The following is a 16,346-nucleotide window of genomic DNA, read 5'->3' on the forward strand; positions in this document are numbered from 1 at the left end:
GCCCGGGGTGGGGGGGGGGCCCTGGGCCCACAGATGGCGGGGGGCCTGGGAAGCCCATGCTGGCCAAGACTTCCCCTTGGAGGGGTCTGTCTTAGGAAGTGGTGTTGGTGGTGGGGGCATTTTCAGGCACGCCTCCCCCAGTCTAGGCAGTTCCCGGAAGGGGGGCTGCTTCTGTTTAAAGGGAGGAGGCCACGGGGCAGCCGGAGCCGGTGGGTGGCTTGTTCCACAGCAGGATTGATTCCAGATGCTCTGCTGGGGCGTGCAGGGGGCAGCCTTTGTCTGCCTGCCCGCTGTGGGGGTCCTGGGCCAGGAGGACGGGCAGAGAGCCCAGGCCCCTTCTCTCCTAATTCCTGCCCTGGCCCCTGCCTACCCAGCACCCCAGCTGGTGCCCACTGGGTCCCCACTCGCGGCCTGTGGCGACGTTCAGCTTGGGTGGTTGGCGATGCCCACCCCATCCAAGGCCAGGAGTGCAGAAGCTCCTTCCTCTTCCTTAGCTCACCCTCCTACCTCCACAAGGCAGGCAGATTGGGGGTCCACAGCATCTCCTTGTAGGCAGGGAAACTGAGGCACAGAGAAGCACTTGAGAAGCCTGAGTATAATCAGAGAGACCATACCAGACGTTTCGAGCCCAGCTGTGTTTACAGCTGAGGTCCTGAGTTCCGGGCTACTTCCCCCGCCTCTGTGCACACACACCTAAATCTGCCTGTTGGGGGCCCCAGGCCCAGACCGGCCATGCCAGCCCCTGGTCAGTCTGCTGGCAGGGAGCCTCCCACGCCCTCCTGGGAAGGCTAGAACCTGGCTGATCAGGGCACTCCTGCTCTGGGAAAGAAACTGGGCTGGATGAACCCCAGGCCCTGGGGACAGGGCTGCGGCCCCCATCCTGAGCTGGACTGGCAGGCCGGCCGTGGGGGTTACTCAATCCTGGAAGTGCCAAGCTGTGGGCAGCCGGCTGCGGGAGCCCCACCTGAGTGGGGAGGCCCAGGTTGGGCGGAGGAGGATGCGTGAAGACCCGCAGCCTGCCTCTGGACTGGGGGACTGGGTACAGCTTTTCCCAAGAAGCAATGTCTGCTCCTGAGAATGAGCTAGAGCACTGCTTAACCCAAAGGAGCATAAGGGTGTCACTGCAGCCACGTGGTTTTCCATCTCCCCAGGGGTTGGCGGTGCTCTGGGGAGAGGGGCCAGGGGAGCTGAGAGCTGGGACGACCAGACTGGGTTTGGAAGCCATACCCCTCCTGCCCCTCCCCCCTAGTCCTAGCGAGGCGCCTGGCTTCCAGCTGTGATCCAGGCTCCTCCCGACCTGGGGGCCCTCCCCCTGGCTGAGGGAGCCTGGGAGGGGGCTCCCCTGTGAGGTGCAAAACCCGGCCTGGATTCCTGCCCAGACCGCCCCGCCCCCTCCAGGGCCACGCCTCTTCAGCTGTTCTGGAGGAGGACATCCAGACTGCCTCAGGGACTCGCCCACAAACTCACCCCTGAGACTGCCCGTGGGGAGCCCTAGGCTGAGACCACTTGCCTGTGTTAGTTTCCCTGTGACTGACACAGTCAGACCTGCTGTCAGGCCTCAGTTTCCCCTTCTGTACTTGAGTGGATGGAGCTCAGGCAGGTGGTTGTCTGAATAATTTAAAAGATAAATGCTGCTGTCGGGGCTAGGGAGAGTAGGGAGAGAGATGCCATCGAGGGCCCCGGGTGATCGGGGAAGGCTGGAGGAGGTGGAGGAGGAGGATGGATCAGGAGAAAAGCAGCTGGGAGGGCAGTCCCTGCTGGGGGTGGAGCAGAGGAGTGAGAAGTAGGGAGTGGTAGGTGAGGCTGGAGGGTGGTTTGGTTGGGGCCAGATGTTGGAGCCTCAATACCAGAGAAGGTTGTTTGGACTTGTTGCTGTTGGGCTCTGGGGAGCCATGGAAGGTTCTTGAGCTGGGGAGTCATGACTTGGAGAAGAAAGCTTTTTAGCAGCGTGCACTAGAGGGAGTTGGCACCCTCCCTTCTCCCAGCCTCAGTTTCCCATCCCCACGGTAGGGCAACGATTGTTCTGCTCTGCCTGCAGACCTGCCAGAGCTGCCGTAAATGCTCGGTGGGGGGAAGACTTCACAGCATCCACAGTGTTTTTTGGGGGAGAGGGTCCAGATCAAAGCGGGCAAAATGTTCAGATTTGGCAAAGCCGGGCTGGATACACAGGTGTTCATTATGTTCTCTCTCCTTTTGTGTGCTTGTTATATACATGATAATTTTAATTAACAGAAAAATAATACATGTTCAAACGGGACAACTTTTAAAATGTAAAGAATAGGCAATCATCCCGCGTGAAAGGGGAGGCTTTTCAACCAGGGGCCCGCGGAACAGTGTGTTTGCGGGTCGATACTCAGCCCAGCGCCCTTGGGGCAGAATCGGCCCCGCAGCATCAGCCTCATTCAGACCCTGATTGGTTCCAGAACACAGTGCTCGCCTGGTCACCTCGCGTGCGCCCTGCCCAGTGCCGGGAAGCGCGCACACGTGGGTATGCACCGTCTACACCCGCCGGCGGGCTGGGGCCCCCGCACGCCCCGAGGTCGGGCATCGCCTCTCAGGCGCCAGGGTGGAGGCGGTGACCCTCCTGGGGACCTGCCTGGGGTCCCGGGACACTCCGGGCCGCCTCGGCCCGCGGACTCCAGGCCGGGATTTCTCCCGCACTGACTTTCCGGGCCGGTGCCAGCCCGGCCTCTCGGTCCCCGGCCCCCGCCGCGGGGCCGGCTGCTTCGGGGAGGGCGGGGGCCGGAGGAGGAGTTGGAGCGACTTTGTGGGGCAGCCTTGGCCTCGGCGGCGGTCGCTCCGACGTGCGCGGGAGAAGCAGGACGCCCGCCGGGCGGGCCGGAGCGGCCGATGGGGCCCGTGTGAGCGTGCCCAGGCCCGGCCCGGTGCCCGGCGGGCGGCAGCATGTCCGCGGGCGGCAGCGCCAGGAAGACCACCGGGAGGCCCTCCTACTACTACCGGCTGCTGCGGCGACCCCGGCTGCAGCGACAGAGGAGCCGCTCCCGCAGCCGGACCCGGCCCGCCAGGGGTAGGCGCCACCCCGACCCCTGACCTCCCCCCCATCCCTACTGCCGCTTCGCCACCTGATGCCCAGGGATGCCGGGGTCCCTGGGTTCTCCTTCAGTCTGCCTGGGACCCCTCATCCGCCCCTTCTGGCCGCTTGTTACTGTGTCTGCTTGACCCCCATTCCCTCAGCTTCTCCTTCATTCCCGCTCTCCTGGGGAAACTGAGGCTGTAGTGTCTCCCCCTTATGCCATGGGCAGGGGAATGGGAAATTGCGATTAGGGGTTCTCTTTCTTCCCCCTCTCAGATTCCACCGCGGCTTGCCTGTGCTTCAGTTTACATGCAGCTTGGCAATAAATAATCCTGAGTGGATCTGGGCTGCCCCTCACCTGGCTTTCCCTGCGCTGGCCAACCCCCTGCACACGCTTCTCTCCTCAGGGACTTAACAGGCTTCCCCCTTCTTGGATGGGGGGACAGGTGGGTGGACTATAGGGGCTCTGTCCCTCCTTGGCTGCGGAGGTGCCGCGGCTTCCATCTGTCGGAGACCCCTCGGAGTGGGTGGGCGCCACCTCCTTTGAGAAGAGATTGTCTCGCGGCCTGGAGGCTGGACGGGGAGGAGGGGGAGGTGCGAGCAGCAGTTTTCGTTTTCCAGTAACAGGATCCTCAGCTGGAAAGCGTGTGATCCAGGGGGCTGCCTTCTGGGCGGGGTGGGGCCGGGGACTTCCTTCCGTGGCCGGGTGGGAGGTGGGAGGTGGGAGGGAGGCCCCCTGGAAGGAGGAGGCCTTCGAAGGGGCCCTGGGGAGGCCGGAGTCCCGGCAGAGGCTCACGCCCACTGAGGTGCTCCTGGGCGGGAGGGAGGAGGGGGTTGGTAGCGCCCATCCCGGAGCTGGGCTGAGTGTCTAGCATCAGGGTATCTTGGGAATCGGGAAGGCGGAGCCTGATCAGAGAGGTGTTTGAGCAAATCTGGGCTTGGAATCTGGCAGACCTCGGTCAAACCCCACCCCCCCTTCCCCAGGCGCTGGTTGTACGACCTGGGCCCTGGAGTGTTGCCCCTGAAGCTCCCTTTTCTTATCAGCATGAGGGGGAATGAAGCCGGCAGGCCATGCACGTTCGTTCGCTTCTCCCCAGAATGGGGAAGACTTTTCCCACAGTCTGGGCTGAGCAACAATGTACAGGGCTTCCTCAGGAAGTAGTGAGTTCCCCGTGTGTGGAAGGGTTCAAGCTGAGGCTGGGAGTGTGCTCATGTGTGTGCTGGGAGTTCTGTCCTCAAGGGCCTGGGGGCCTGTGGTCCACCTCCCCTTGCTTTCCTTGAAGTGGCCTCTGGCCTCTCCCTCCCTCCAGGCTTGGCCTGGGAAACCAGAGATCTGGGTTCAAGCACTGTGACCTTGGGCAAATCACTTCCCTTTTCTAAGTCTCAGTTTCTTGAGCTGTAAAAGGGGGCCAGCAGGCCGCGGAGGATTCCAGGAGAGAGCGAGTTCCTGCTGTGAGAAACGGGAACTGCACAAATGCCCTATAATGCTCAGGCCACTGAGCCCTCCTGCACCCACCCCACCCTAGCTCAGCGCCCTGCGTAACCTTTCCCTCAGCCTGCTTCCATCCCTGACTGCAGAGGCCCAGAGAGGACCGGGAGTCCCTCTCCTGCTCAGCTGAGTAGACAGGAGACAGTCAATGTGTCTGGCCATCCCTGAGCCCCAGCTCTCAGGCCTGGTCTGTGCAGGAACCCCTGCTTTGTGTCCCAGCCTTGAAGGAGCTCACAGCCGCAGGGAGTAGGGAGGAGACTGCTGAACAGAACTCACACCTGGGGAAATCAGGGAGCGCTTCACAGAGGAGGTGACATTTGGACAGAGTTTCATAGGATTGCCCTCGGCAGAGGGAGTGATTGAGTCAGATCTGGGTTCATATCCCAGCTCTGCGCAAAATTGTCCTTTAATCAGTTACCTCTCCAAGCCTCAGTGGCCTCGTCTGGTCAGTGGGGTAGTGAAGGCAGGGTTGGCTAAGGAAGGAGAGCGGACGCCTGGAGAGCTAGAAGCCTGTGCTGCCTGGGACTTGGGCACAGTTACGTGTGAGCTCTTGTTGTCCATACTCTGGACGGAAGGAACAGCCTGTGCAAAGACAGGGAGAAGGAAAATGTCTTGAGTGTTGTGGACAGAGTTGCTCCTGGGGTGGCCGAGGGGGGTCAGTGGGGGAGGGGGAGGATAGCAGGGAACAGTAGTTTGGGCCTGATGAAGGGCCTTGAGTGCTGGGGAGTCCTGCTGGTGGGAGCTGCCTGGCAGGGTGACAGGTGGAGGCTGGAGGCCTAGAGCAACCACACACCTCCCTCCACTGCGCCCCCATCCCTGATTCGGCCCCAGGGCCACCCCTCCTCCTGAGGGCAGTGCCCCACCCAGGGGGTAATGCATGCTGGGGGAGCCACCCCGTGGCCTTGACCTCCCCTTTGACCTCCGGCCTCAGTCTCATCTGCTTGGGGACTTGATCTCATGGGAGTGACATCACACTCCAGAGGAGGAGGTGGTACGCAGCACCCCAGCGCCCATCAGGCCCTTGCTCCACACCCGTGTGGCCTCTGCCTTTGCCGCTAGCAAGGAAGGACAGTGACCAAGAGGTTGGGGGTGTGTTTGTTCAGAGACGGGAAAGCACGGGGGAGAGCTGCCCGGTGGAGGCCTGCAGCTGGCCGCCAGGGAAGGGGTTGTGGCCGGGCTGCCACCTCTGCCTGCCCTCTGCCCCCACTGCCCCTCTAGAACAGACTTGAGAGCAGGACTGTGTCCCTGGCAGGGCTGCCAGTGGGGGACCGCATCTGCAGCCCCCAGGTTTCACCAAAGAGGGACACTAAGCAGGTCTCTTCCCTTCTCCAGGCCCCAATTTCCCCATCTGAAGAATGGGCAGAGTGAGACTCTCTGTTGATGATGGCCAGATGCAGGGTGGAAACAGTGACCTTTGGATGGCGAGGGTCGTCTGGCCGTTTCACGTTGTGCCTTGTGACCCAGAGTCTACTTGGCCCATGGATTTGAGGGGGTCCTGTCCCCAGAGGAGTGTCACTTGCCTGGGCGCCTTCCCACTTTCCCCCACCGAGGTCAAGAAGAGCTTTGTCTGTCTGGCCTGTCTGTCCCCAGGGCTACTGGGGGAGATGCAGGTTTTCCTCTCACCTTGGATGAAGTCCTGGCCCATCCATTCAGCTGGCGAACATATCTTGAGCTCCTCCTGTGTGCTGGCTCCAGCCTGGGCACTGGGGCACGTGGGGACGAACTGTATGCTCCCAGCCCTCGGCAAGCCCCCAGTCAGTTGGGGAGGCTGGCTTGCTGAGGTGCACTGGGGCACAGAGCCCTTTTTGGGGCACAGAGCCGCGGTTAGTGGGAGCCACGATCTGGTTGTGTGACTCTGGGCACGTCCCGGGGCCTCAGTCTTCCCATCTGTCCAGTGGGGCTGATCCTGCCCTGCTGGCTCTTGTGTCGGGTGACCTCTTGGAGTGCCCATGCCTGTACTCGGGAGGTTTAGATTCTTTTCTTCCTGTCTCCTGAGTTTTTCCAGGGGCCCAGCCCCGTGCCAGGCCCAGCCTGGGCGCTGGGGGCTTGGCGGATGTTTCCTGCTGAGACGGTCAGTTCCTCCTCCGTGCCTATACACACCCCTGTCGCATGGCCCTGTGTCTGGGCTGCTGTGTGGTCCCCTCCCCTCCACCTGGGTCTTTCCTTTCAGGGTCCGCTGGAGTCCGCCTGTGGGGTCTTAGGAGGGGGTCCCAGGAATGCCCCAGCACACTTTGAGGGTTGCAGGCAGGAGCGCCTCACAGCAGTGCCCAGGAGTGCTGGGGTGACCTGACGTGGTGCTCCCCTCCCGGGGCTTAGAACATGGGGTCCAGCTGGGGACACTGAGGCACAGAGGGGCCACCTTCACAGAGCAGGGTGTGGAACCCAGGGCTGCTGGCCCCCAGGAAGATGGTGACATGGTTCGGAAGGGTACTGGTTTGACACAGCCGCTTCCTAACTGGGAACAATGGCTAGGGGAGGGCCTGTGTGCTACCTTAGGGAAGGGCGGGGACTGGGACCTCTACCTGGGGACCCTGGCTTCAGGGAGACCAGCCAAGAGGCCCCTGGGAGTAGCTCGGACCCTGTGGGCTGGACAAGCCTGAGAATAGCCCTGAGGGTGGGGGCTGGTTGTATCTTGTGGGTCCATCTCTCCCTGCTGTCTTTAGTTGTTCCCTTTGGGGCCCCAGGCCTGGCTCTCTGTCCCCAACTTGGATGAGACTTCTGAAGTTGTACATGCACCTTTTCTGCCTCGTGTCTTCGTCTGTTCCTGCTGAGACATGATCTGTCTTTTGGGGCTTGGCCTCAGCTTCTCCAGGCTCTCCTCCTCCTTACATACCTCAGGGACTGGGAGGCTCACTCTCTATCATGGTGTGTAATAAAAGCAAAAATAACTTCTGTGTGCCTGGCAGTGAGCTTAACTGTGCTTGCCTTATCTCGTTTAATGCTTACAACAACACTGAGATGGATACCGGCATTAGCCTCATTTTATAGGTGAGGAAACTACATCCCAGAGAGTAGGAGCTCTGTCCAGTGTCACACAGCTCAGAAACAGTGGAGCCCAGCTCTGCCCGACTCCAGATCCTGCACTTGTAAATGCGCCACCTCACTATTCCTTGGACAGGCAGACCTTTCTGAGGTTAGGCCTTGGCTTTGATAAGCCCACGTCCTCCTCCTATCTGATTTGCACAGTCAACGACTCTACCGAGTGTTCACGGCCATCATCTCCCACAATTCTGGCCATAACTCAGGAGGGAGGCAAGGGGATGACCTCCTTGGCATCGGCAGGGGGGTCAGTCCTCCTGATTGGCTCTTCCACCTGCCTGGGATGACTCAGGTGATCCCCCAGGCTCAGTCTCTTCCCCTGCCCCCACCCCCTGTATCCTGATCTCATTCATGTTCTGCCAACCTTGTCCTTTCCTTGGGCAGGTCACAGGTCTTCGCCAAGTCCCTTTGTGCAGAGGGTTCAGTGTTCCCTGGTGTGAGGTCCCTGGAGACAGGCAGACAAGCTGGTCCTTGAGGCCCCACTTAATCTGCCTCTGGGCCTTTGAGTTTGCTCATCACCTTTAATAATAAGGAAGATAATAGCTGCCTTTTACCCAGCTGAGCATGTGCCAGGCCCTGTGCCACGAGCTTCACCTGATTCTCTCATACCTCATTTCAACTCCCCAACCCTCCTAGGAGGTGAGGGTCGTCATCAACACTTCCTGTTGTCAGGTGAGCAAACCGAGCTCGGGGTGGTGAAGTCACTGGCTTCAGAGGCAAGGTTTGGACCAAGGCAGCAGACTGCAAAGCTCTCGTTCGGAGCCACCCTCAGAAGCCCAGTGCTTCCTCTTCTTTTCTTTGGTGGGTGCGATTCAGAGAGCACTGGAGTGGGCCAAAGTGCTCTTGATCTCAGTGGGTTGGGTGTAGAGTTCTGATTCCGGGTGCTCCATCCCTGCCCGGCTGCGTTCTGTGCTTCCTGGAATCTGGTGATGCCGGGAGCCAGCCTGGCTCAGCTGCCAACTTGGGAGGTTGGAGGCATTGATCCTTGTGGGCTCTGGTGGCACCAGCACTAGGAGCTATCTGTTCTCTTTGACAGCTGGGGAAACTGAGGCCTGCAGAGCCAAGGCCACTTGCCCAAGGTTGCGTCAAGATGTTAAGAGAGATCCATGTCTGGAAGCCGGACCTCCTTGCGTCTGATTTCAGTGTCGGTTTTGTTTATTGCCTTTCCTAAGATTAGCCCAGATGGGGAAACTGAGGCAGCAGGGCTCCTTGTTGGGTCTTCTCGGAACAGGGAATGGGGGGGGGTGTTGAACTCTTACGTAACAACGCAGATGTGCTCACGCCCTGGGCCGCATGCGTGTTCTGTTTAGAAATGACATGAAGCCTTTCGACTGTTTTTCAAAGAAAAGCAGGGGCTGCCATGTTTCCCCTGCACCTTCCTCTGAGGCCACGTGGGTAAATGTCAGGAAAGGGAGAGTGTTTCCTGGTCAGGAACATTCGGAGCCTGCCGGGAGCTGAAGTTTTGTTTTCTGTTGAGTAGGTGTTTGGGGAGTCAGTTCCTGGCCCTCCCTCGCCCCCGCCCGCTGTTCCCCGCGAAGGTTGCACTTGACAGCTGCTGGGAGGAGGGGCCTGAGGATAAGCAGCGGAGATGCCCGCGCGTGGAGTGGCGGGGTGGTTATTTTTAGCCATCCCGATCCGGTGGAGGCATTTGAGCGTTTGTTCAATATTTAATTATCCATCTGAAATTGGCCCACGTGGCCTTGAGTTTGGAAGCGGCTCTCTGGGCTGTGATTTCCTCTGATTGCATAAATAAGGAAGTGAGGGGACTCTCAATAGCCCTCCAAATAATAATAATGAAAAAAAAAAAAAAGAGTAGACTCGGTCCTCAGAAAAGACAGGCTTGGTTCCGCAGTCTAGACAGGCCACCTGTACGTTAGCAGAAAAGACGAGTCTGCCGAGGACGCCCGTCACGCCCTCGGAAGTGCAGCCGTGCCTGCTGGATGAGTCCCAGACTTCGCAGCTGCCTGGGTTTTATTTGGGATGGGGTTTTCCCCCCTTCGCCAGGTTCCTCTGTTGACTTTGACAGCTGCTGGTCCCCCAGAGGTGGATTGCGGATTTTGCTTTTGGAAGTCTTGTTAGCTTTTATTTCCCTCCTCTTCTCCCTGACAGACAGGAGAGCACCAGCGGCATCTGGGCTGTGTTATTTCTTCTTTCTTGGCCCTTGGAGGTGATTTGTTGACACGGCTGTGAAATGAAAAAGGCAGAGCGCAGGGAGGAAGATGTGGGAGCTGGGAGGCTCTGCCCCCCTCCCCTGAGCCCTGGCGGATGAGGGAGCGAGGGGAGGGGAAGAGAGAGTGGGGCCAGAGGGAGCCAGGCAGCCAGAGATGGGCTCTTTTTTGATCTCCTGCTTGGTATGGGGGTTTGTAGAACCTGGATTTGGCGATTGGAAACCAATAAATTGGCAATCTGGGATAGTCTCAGGAAAAAGTGGTTTTCTATCCATTTATATCTCTATTTTTGGGACTGAGTTTGGCCCAGGAGTGTGGCAAGGGCGGGAGTCCTGACTGTACCATAAATGCTGTGTGACCTCAGACAAGTCACTAAATGTCTCTGGGCTCAGAAACACTTCTAACAGGTAGATGCAACCCAGCATAGGGTATCATTATAGGCTGGGTGAGTTGTCATTGTCTGTTCCTCCAAAGCCTGAGGGTTCACTGCAGCTCTATTAGGGCTGATCTAGAAATAAAATGTGATGCCTGTGGGGATGGCAACCATCCAGATGGTTTCTTGGCATCCCCTTCTCCCCGAGGCTGCTGTAAGTATCACTTGTACTTGTTCAGAGCAGCAGAGCTTTAGTGAGCCACCTACTGTTTGCACGCCCTGTGCCAGGGGCTGCCGTGGAGGAGGTGGCCAGCCCCCACCTCAGGGAGCTGAACCGAGGGTAAGGTGGTCCTGTAATCAGGTTAGCAGGACTGGAAGGGGAGGCAAAGCCTTGGGTGTTAAACCAAGAGGTTGGAACTCCCCCTGGCAGGCTGCAGGGAATCAAAGGAAGGATTTTGAAAATAACAGTAATTCCAACAACGACTTCCATTTTTTGAGCACTTACCCAGTTCCCAGTGCTCTTCTGAGTCCTTTGCATGCATCAAGTCATTAAATCCTCATTCTCACAGATATCTCATCAGCTCCATTTTGCAGATGAGAAAACTGAGGCTCAGACGGGTTAGGTGGCTTGCTCAGCATTACCCGGCTATGGAGGGTCAGAGTCCAGCATGTTTAACCCTCACGATACCTGCCAGAGCTGTGGTTTAGGAAAATGATTTTCAGCCACCAGCAAGCTAGACTGGCGTGGTGCAGGGAGAAGGGAGTGGGGAGAGTGGGTACCAGTGATCATAGGTGGCTGTGTCGGCTGTCCTGGTGCAAGAGGCAGTGGGTCTGAGCTGGGATAGGGGAGAAGGAACAGACTAGTTTTGGGGAGTGGGGGCAGCTACGGGACCCTGAGGAGGTATCCTGGAGGACTCAGAGAGGACGTGGAGTTTGGAGGCCTGGCAAGGAGGTTATTCACCCTTCCTGGGGAATCCCGGAGGAGGCCAGGAGGTGTGGGGTCTGGGGAGGCAGAGGGCAGGTTGGGAGGAGCTGACAAGTCGGGAGGAGGTGACACAGGGGAGAGGCTGCCACCCTCATCTGAGGACCACTGCTGGACGGACTGCCACATTTTCTCCCTGACCGATGGCAAAATGAGAAAAGGCAGTGGGTGCAGTGAGTTTCCTGTGACATGCATTTCAGTCACTCTCCTTTATGCTGAGATGATAGTCTTTGGACTCGTTTGGGGGCTAGAACATTCCTTTTATGAAATACAGCATGGTGATAATTGTTTGTTTTAACATTGTATTTGGCCAGGCAAGAAATCCATGGTCGTGTGTCACCCACCCCATATTATGCTACCGCATGATTTCTATTTAGGAAAATTGAACTGATGGCTGAAATTCCAAAATGATGGCACTCAGGAGAGAGAGCTCCTGGGGTTGTCCTTACAGCAAGAGGGCTGGGAGCTGGTGGTGGGATAAGGCCCTTGGGAGGGCCTAGGCTAGAGGGGAGGGTTTGGGGTGGGGAGGGGGGCCCAGCAGAGCTGTGGGCATGGCTAACAGGCCGCCCTGGTGCTTGATGCTGCAGGGCCAGGGGCTGGCACCAGACTGGACAGAGGGGCTTTTGGGGAGCAGCTTGAGGAGGATGGTGGGAAAGGTACTGGAGGCCGCAGGGGGTCAAATAGTTGCGGGGGGCGGCGCATGCAGAACTGGACAGTAGTGGAGAAGTTTGGTGGGAATAGACATCCAAGATAAGCTTGGGTTTCCCACTAACTATGCAGACACAGTTCACCTGGTGTCGAGGAAGCTGTTCAAAGTTGCTTGTGTAGCAGCAAGCAGGTTGGGGGCCCGAGCACCCTTGCCTCTCAGCACTAGCCTCTGAGTTCTTCTGGGATGGCACCCGGAGCTTCGGAGGACCCAGGCTGTCACCATCCTGTCCCACTCCCAGGGGCAGCGCTGGGCCTGGGGCCTGGGCAGCCCTTCCTGGGGACGTTATGGAAGAGGCTCGTGAGTTAGCAAGCATCCCCGGGGAGATCACCAGTTACTGGCCAAACCCCTCCATCTCCTCCTTTTTTTAAAAAAATATAATGTTTATGTTGGTGTTCCCCCCCCAACTTCCAAGATTACAAAAGCAACAAATACCCATTATAGAAGAAAATTCAAAAATCACTTTTAATCCCAGCACCCAGTGATAAGCTCTGGGAGCATTTGGGGGTTATTTTCAGACTTTTTCCTTTCTTTCTTGAATTTTTTGAAAATTCGAAAATATTTGGAAGTATAGAAAATGATTTTGCAGACACCCATACACTCACCTCTCAGATTTAACAGATGTTCACATTGCTGTACTTGCTTTTCTTTCTTTCTCTCTTTCTTTCTTAGAAATAAAATGATTCGGGTGCTGCAGGGGTCCACAAAGTCCAGCCCACAGGCCAGATGACCTGCATGCTAAGAATAGCTTTTGCATTTTTCAATGGTTGAAACAAAAATCAAAAGAGGAATAGTTTTGTAATGTGAAAATTATATGAGATTCAGATTTCTGTGTCCTTAGGTAAAGTTTTATTGGACCGAGCCATGATTATTCATTTACGTATTGTCTGTGGCTCCAGACAATGTGTTCATGCTATGTTGGCAGAGTCGAGTAGTTGAGACAAGACGAAAATATTTGCTCTCTGGCCCTTTATGGAAAAAAATCTGCTGACCCTTGAGATGTAGCTTCAAGCCTCCTACACTCTCCCCAGGGATAACCAGCCTCCGGGAAGGCGTGTGTGTCCTGCCCACGTGTGCTTTTACTATGCATGCAAATGCTTCGGAATGTGTACTATTGCACTGTGTGCTTCAAAAATGAATACAGAGAAACTGCACAAGAGCAAACACATGTCTACACCTGGGACCTTCTTACTTTCCTGAATTCCAGCAGCACAGAATAAATGCCAGCTCTCCGCCAGGCCCGAAATAGGCCCTGCGGCTGCAGAGCAAAGAGTCACAAGAGGAAACTCAGGTATAAAAATGGAGAAGGTGACACCGCCGACTAACGTTCCTAGAAATCCTCAGAAAGCAAAGGAGGAAAGAGACTCAGGGACGAGAGAAGCCTTCAGGCCAGTTAGTTAATCCTTGGAGTGACCGTGAAATCCAGGGTTTTCTGGAAGGCTGGGGGTTTGGTAAGGGAGGTGCATGTCAGGATGAGGAGTAGGAGGCATGTATGTCCAAGGCAGTTGTTAAGGGGCTCAAGTAGAAGGGCGTAAAGAAGAGCTGGGGGCAGTGTCTACAGAGGCTGAAAAGTTTGCAGGCTTGTACTGGTCTGTTAATGAGGCTGACCAGGGGCCAGGGAGCAAATCCTTGCACTCTCTTTTGGAGAGGCCCTACACAGGATCCTGGGATATGACAACGATGAACCCACCTCCTCGCCTCTTCTTTCCTACCTCCCCAGGGCCGGCAGCCTGAGCCCTCCACGTCCCCTCTGAAGAGCTGCTGTGCCCCCCACCAAATGCTCTATGTTGAGGATTCTCAGGGCCAGGATAGGACCCCAGCCCTCCACAGTCATTGCCATGCCTCTCTGCCAGCAGACCCCACCCCCACCAACAGTGAGCAACCCCCACTGACTCTGAACCGTGTCCTGAACCTAAGGACAACTGAGCGCTGATCCCAGTTCCATTGGAGAGACTACGGGCTATGGCGGTTCCATAGTCTCATGACACTCTCTCCCTTCCCCACACCTGATGTCATGGAAACAAAATGTGACCTCAAGTGAGGCGTCCGTCATCTCTTCCTTCCTTCCGCGTTTCCTTGCTGTGTGGTCCTGGTCCTTTCAGTTGATATTTTTGAACCTCGGTTTCTTCCTGTTAAAGTTGGAGCTGAGGTTTCTTACTTCAGGAGTCAGTTTTAGGATAAAAATATGCATATATGGCACAGGCACTGTCTCTCTCAGATCAGTTTCTCCACGTTTCCTGGTGGTCCATTTTGTGTACGTGTGTGTGAGGAAGATTGTCCCTGAATTAACATCTGTTGCCAATCTTCCTTTTTTGCTTGAGGAACATTGTCCTGAGCTGACATCTGTGCCCAGCTTCCTCCATGTTATGTGGGATGGTGCCACAGTGTGGCTTGGCAAGCAGTGTGAGGTCCGTACCCGGGGTCGAAACCTGGGAACCCCAGGCCGTGGAAGCGGAGTGTGCGAACTTAACCACCATGCCACTCGGCCAGCCCCTGGTGGTCCATTTTTATTATGTAGAGATATCCAATTGTTCTAGCACTATTTGTTGAAAACACTATGTTTTCTATCATCAATTTACCTTTGCACTTTTTTTCTGAAAATCAATTGACCAATATATGTGTGGGATTATTTCTGGACTCTCTCTTCTGTTCCTTTGACCTATATGTTTATCCTTATGCTAATACCATGCTGACTTGATAAAGTAGGTCTTGAAACTAGGTAATAAGTCCCACAATCTGTTTCTTCTTTCTCCAGATTGTTTGGCGCTCTAGGTCTTTTCTTGGCCATCTACATTTAAAATTGAGCTTGTCATGTCTCCAAAAGGCTGCTAGGATTTTGATTGAAATTGATTGAATCTATAGATCATTTTGGGGAGAAATGCCATCTAAACAATATTTGAGTCTTCCCAATCCTGGAAACGTAGTGTAGCTCTCGCCCTTTATTTAGATTTTCTTTAATGTCACGACATTATTTTTTAGATATTAGCCTTATGCTTGTTTTATTAAATTTATTCCTAAGTGCTTGGGATGCTATTTGTTAATTACTATGAAGGGTGGAAATTTTACTGCACTTGCAAGCTAACAAGTTAGCTTAGTAGAGTTTCATGGGTGCTGGCAGAAGACATGAGACCCCTGGATCTGAGACAGAGGGCTCTGTGACTCCTGGCATAGCAGGTAGCATGAACTTTGTGTTTGCATCAATTCCTTTTCCCTCCAGGTTCCTAGGGCAGTCACAGATGGTCTGTAGTAGAACATAAGATGATCCACGCTGTTGTTTTCCAAATTCCAACTTCATGTCCCTTACGGGATCTGATATACAGCCTATGGGTCAGCTGTTCCTCAGGCTGCAAGTTACACAAAGAACTGAAATTTAGTTTGCTTTGGTGTTAAATCATTAAGTTAGAAACTTGGAGACAATTTAAGATTTGAATTCCAAGTTGTTAAACACAGCAAGGTAAAGAGAATTTTAAAGTTTTATGTAAAAATCAATATGTATACACTTAAAACTTTATGCCCATTTTAATTTGTTGGAAAAAATAAGCCCATTATATCCTATAGCCCTGTTTTTCTAATTTAACAAAAGAGTTTTTAAACAAAAGTGCAGAACATTAAGTCCTGCCTGAGGTGGAATTTTTGGGGAAAAGAAATGGTTTATATTTTCTGAATGAAATGAAAAATAGGGTGAATTTAATAATACATCTGAATATTTAGGTTTTGATAATCAAGGTTCCCTCTTGAGTGCTATAATTAGAACTTACTGTAAAGAAGTATTATTGATGTAATTAGAATCTATACTAAGCATGAATACACAGGGTGCTGAAAGAGCATTGAAAGATGAGATGTTCTCTGTACACACATGAAAACACCTCTCAGCTATATTATGAAATAGCCAACAACGGTACTATATACTTTTGGGGTTTTCAAGTATAGGTGGTTATCACATATGTCATTTGATAATGAGCATTGTGGAGAAAGAAGTTTGCATTATATATGGTGATGAATATTATATTTCTGAAAGGAAGCTCGTCTCCTTTTTGAAGGCAGCCATAGATTTGGAAAAGGAGAGATGAGAGACCTTGAGAATCCACAGTCCTAGATCGGCCACTGGTCTGATATTGCTATCTCTTTGTCTCTAATGTAATTAGAATAAATTGTGCCTTCATCAGTTGGTGTGTTGGTTTTCTATGGCTACTGTAACACATTAATACAATTTAGTGTCTTAAAAGACAACACAGATTTATTATCTTCTGGTTCTGGAGGCCAGAAGTCTGAAATCAGCTTCCCTGGGTGAGAATCAAGGTGTTGGCAGGGCTGTGTTCCTCCTGGAGGCTCTTTGGGAGAATCAGTTTGCGTGCCTCTTCCAGCTTCTAGAAGCTGCCCACGTTCTTTGACTCACGGCCCTGCATCACTCCCACCTCTGCTTCCATCACCGCATCGCCATCTCTGCCTTCTCTGACCCTCTCATCTGCCTCTTATAAGCACCCTTGTGATTACATTGGGCCCACTCAGGTAATCCAAGACAACCTCCCCATCTCAAGATGCTCAGCTTAATCAC

General features: G+C 54.6%; 1 protein-coding gene across 31 annotated transcripts in view; it reads left to right on the forward strand.

The window, feature by feature from the left end:
• Positions 1-16,346, forward strand: part of DAB2IP (DAB2 interacting protein) — a 194,376-nt gene that overhangs the window by 65,896 nt on the left and 112,134 nt on the right. For 6 of the 31 annotated variants that reach the window (XM_023628795.2, XM_023628801.2, XM_023628803.2 and 3 more), the window contains exon 1: positions 2,702-3,028. The exons of 23 other annotated variants lie outside the window; for them this stretch is intronic. In XM_023628795.2, coding sequence (XP_023484563.1) covers positions 2,905-3,028 — 124 coding nt within the window. In that variant the 5' untranslated portion in view covers positions 2,702-2,904. Of the gene's footprint in view, positions 1-2,480; positions 3,029-16,346 lie in introns of those variants that run through there. 2 more of the 31 variants (XM_023628800.2, XM_023628804.2) reach the window with 2 other exon arrangements.

This window comes from Equus caballus, chromosome 25 (assembly GCF_041296265.1).
Source record: "Equus caballus isolate H_3958 breed thoroughbred chromosome 25, TB-T2T, whole genome shotgun sequence".
Lineage (NCBI taxonomy): Eukaryota > Metazoa > Chordata > Mammalia > Perissodactyla > Equidae > Equus > Equus caballus.